This window comes from Austrofundulus limnaeus, unplaced genomic scaffold, assembly GCF_001266775.1.
Source record: "Austrofundulus limnaeus strain Quisiro unplaced genomic scaffold, Austrofundulus_limnaeus-1.0 Scaffold1538, whole genome shotgun sequence".
Taxonomy (NCBI): domain Eukaryota; kingdom Metazoa; phylum Chordata; class Actinopteri; order Cyprinodontiformes; family Rivulidae; genus Austrofundulus; species Austrofundulus limnaeus.
The window spans coordinates 53,786-55,270 of NW_013953940.1; the positions used below are offsets into that span (position 1 = coordinate 53,786).

At 56.1% G+C, this 1,485-nt stretch overlaps 1 protein-coding gene across 1 annotated transcript; it reads right to left on the reverse strand.

Annotated features, from left to right (window-relative positions):
• Positions 1-273: 273 nt before the first annotated feature.
• Positions 274-1,063, reverse strand: LOC106535711 (uncharacterized; the record flags this gene model as incomplete). Its single annotated transcript, XM_014032780.1, is given in 1 exon segment — positions 274-1,063. A coding segment is annotated over 1 exon segment (496 nt), but the record flags the coding sequence as incomplete, so codon positions are not given.
• Positions 1,064-1,485: the final 422 nt, after the last annotated feature.

The window sequence follows — 1,485 nt, forward strand, 5'->3', positions numbered from 1 at the left end:
GCCTGAGTGTTAGCATTTTGAACCTGTATGTTCTCAAAACCACGGCCGCTTTGTTTCCCACAACAGTGTTTAAAGTGTTGAAACGGGGCGGCCGTATGCAAAACTGTAGTCGGTAACCCACGGCAACAGTTCTCTCTACCCAAGGGGATGGTGCGCATGCGCGCCAGAGAGAGAGCCGTGTCGTTAGGCGACCGACTTGTGTTAGCGAAGTCCTGCTGCTCTCCGTCATGTGAGAGAGGCGCAGCATTATATGACTGTCGCTCAAAATTTTTCTGATTTGTTTGTTTTTTTGTTTTTGGGGTGTTTCCTTTATTAACACACTCAAATTTACACAATTTTGTACATTTTGTACATTTTGAACATTTAGCGCACCCAAACTGGGGGCTTCTGGTGCAAACACTGTGTGTGTGGGGTGGGACTGGTGCTTGGGAGACTGTGATATAGAAACGCAGCGCCTCTTGGGACTGGTTTCTTGAACAGAACAAACAAAATGTCGCTTGGGCGGCAGCCGAAAACAGGCGAACATGTCTCCCTGGTCCTGAAGTCCCTGCAGTGACTGTCCCACGGTTAGGAGGACTGCGTCTTCTTCCTCCGCGGCGTCGCGCCTTTTTGAGCACCCGGAGGGGGGGGGCCCTTGCTCCAAGCCGACTGGCGGGGGGGTTGGCCGTGGTGATGAGGCTGCGGTGGTTGGGAGCCTAAGCTCCCGGGCAGCACCGTTCTCTTCGCCGGAGGCGGCTGTGCAGCCGGCTTCTGAGTGCTGGTCTTGGGTTTCGAGTCCCGTCTGGGGATGATGCAGCGCAGAGCTTCTGCCTGCTTCTTCCTCAGCTCGAACTTTGCYTGGATGACGTCGAGAGACTGGCCGAATAGCCCGGCCGCCATAACTGGTTCATCCAGGTATGTGGCCCGGTCTCTGTCGGGGACATCAGAGAGTGTCAACCACAAATGTCTCTGAGCCACCACGGTTGAAGCCATACCTCTGCCCAGGGAGAGTGCTACGCCGCGGGACGCACGGAGGATGTAGTCCGCGGTGAGTCGGATCTCGTTAAGGAGAGGCAGCAGGGGACTCCGAGCTCCGCCAGAGCCATAGCCTGGTAAGTCTGGAGCATGCTGATGGAGCTCAGGCCGCGAGCGGCGGTGGCCTGAGCTTTGTAGATTTTTTCAAGCTGCGCAGCAGAAAATCTACACGGCTTGGAAGGCAGCGTGGTGGGCCCGCTCACACCATGGTTGTGAGATGGGGCCAGATAAGCTGCTAGGGACGGCTCCATGGGGGGCATGTTTACCAGTCCAGCCTTTTCAGCTCCTTCCAAGTCCAAATACGGTCCATAGCCGGGCACTGTGACGCGGGTGGACAGAGGTTTGGTCCAGCAGGACGTTAGCTCCGAGACAAAGTCTGGGATCATGGGGAGGCGGTTTTTCACCGTGGTCGGTTCAGTGGGGAGAAAAAAAAACAGCGAACCGCGACGGTTTTTGTGCAGGAGGTGGAGC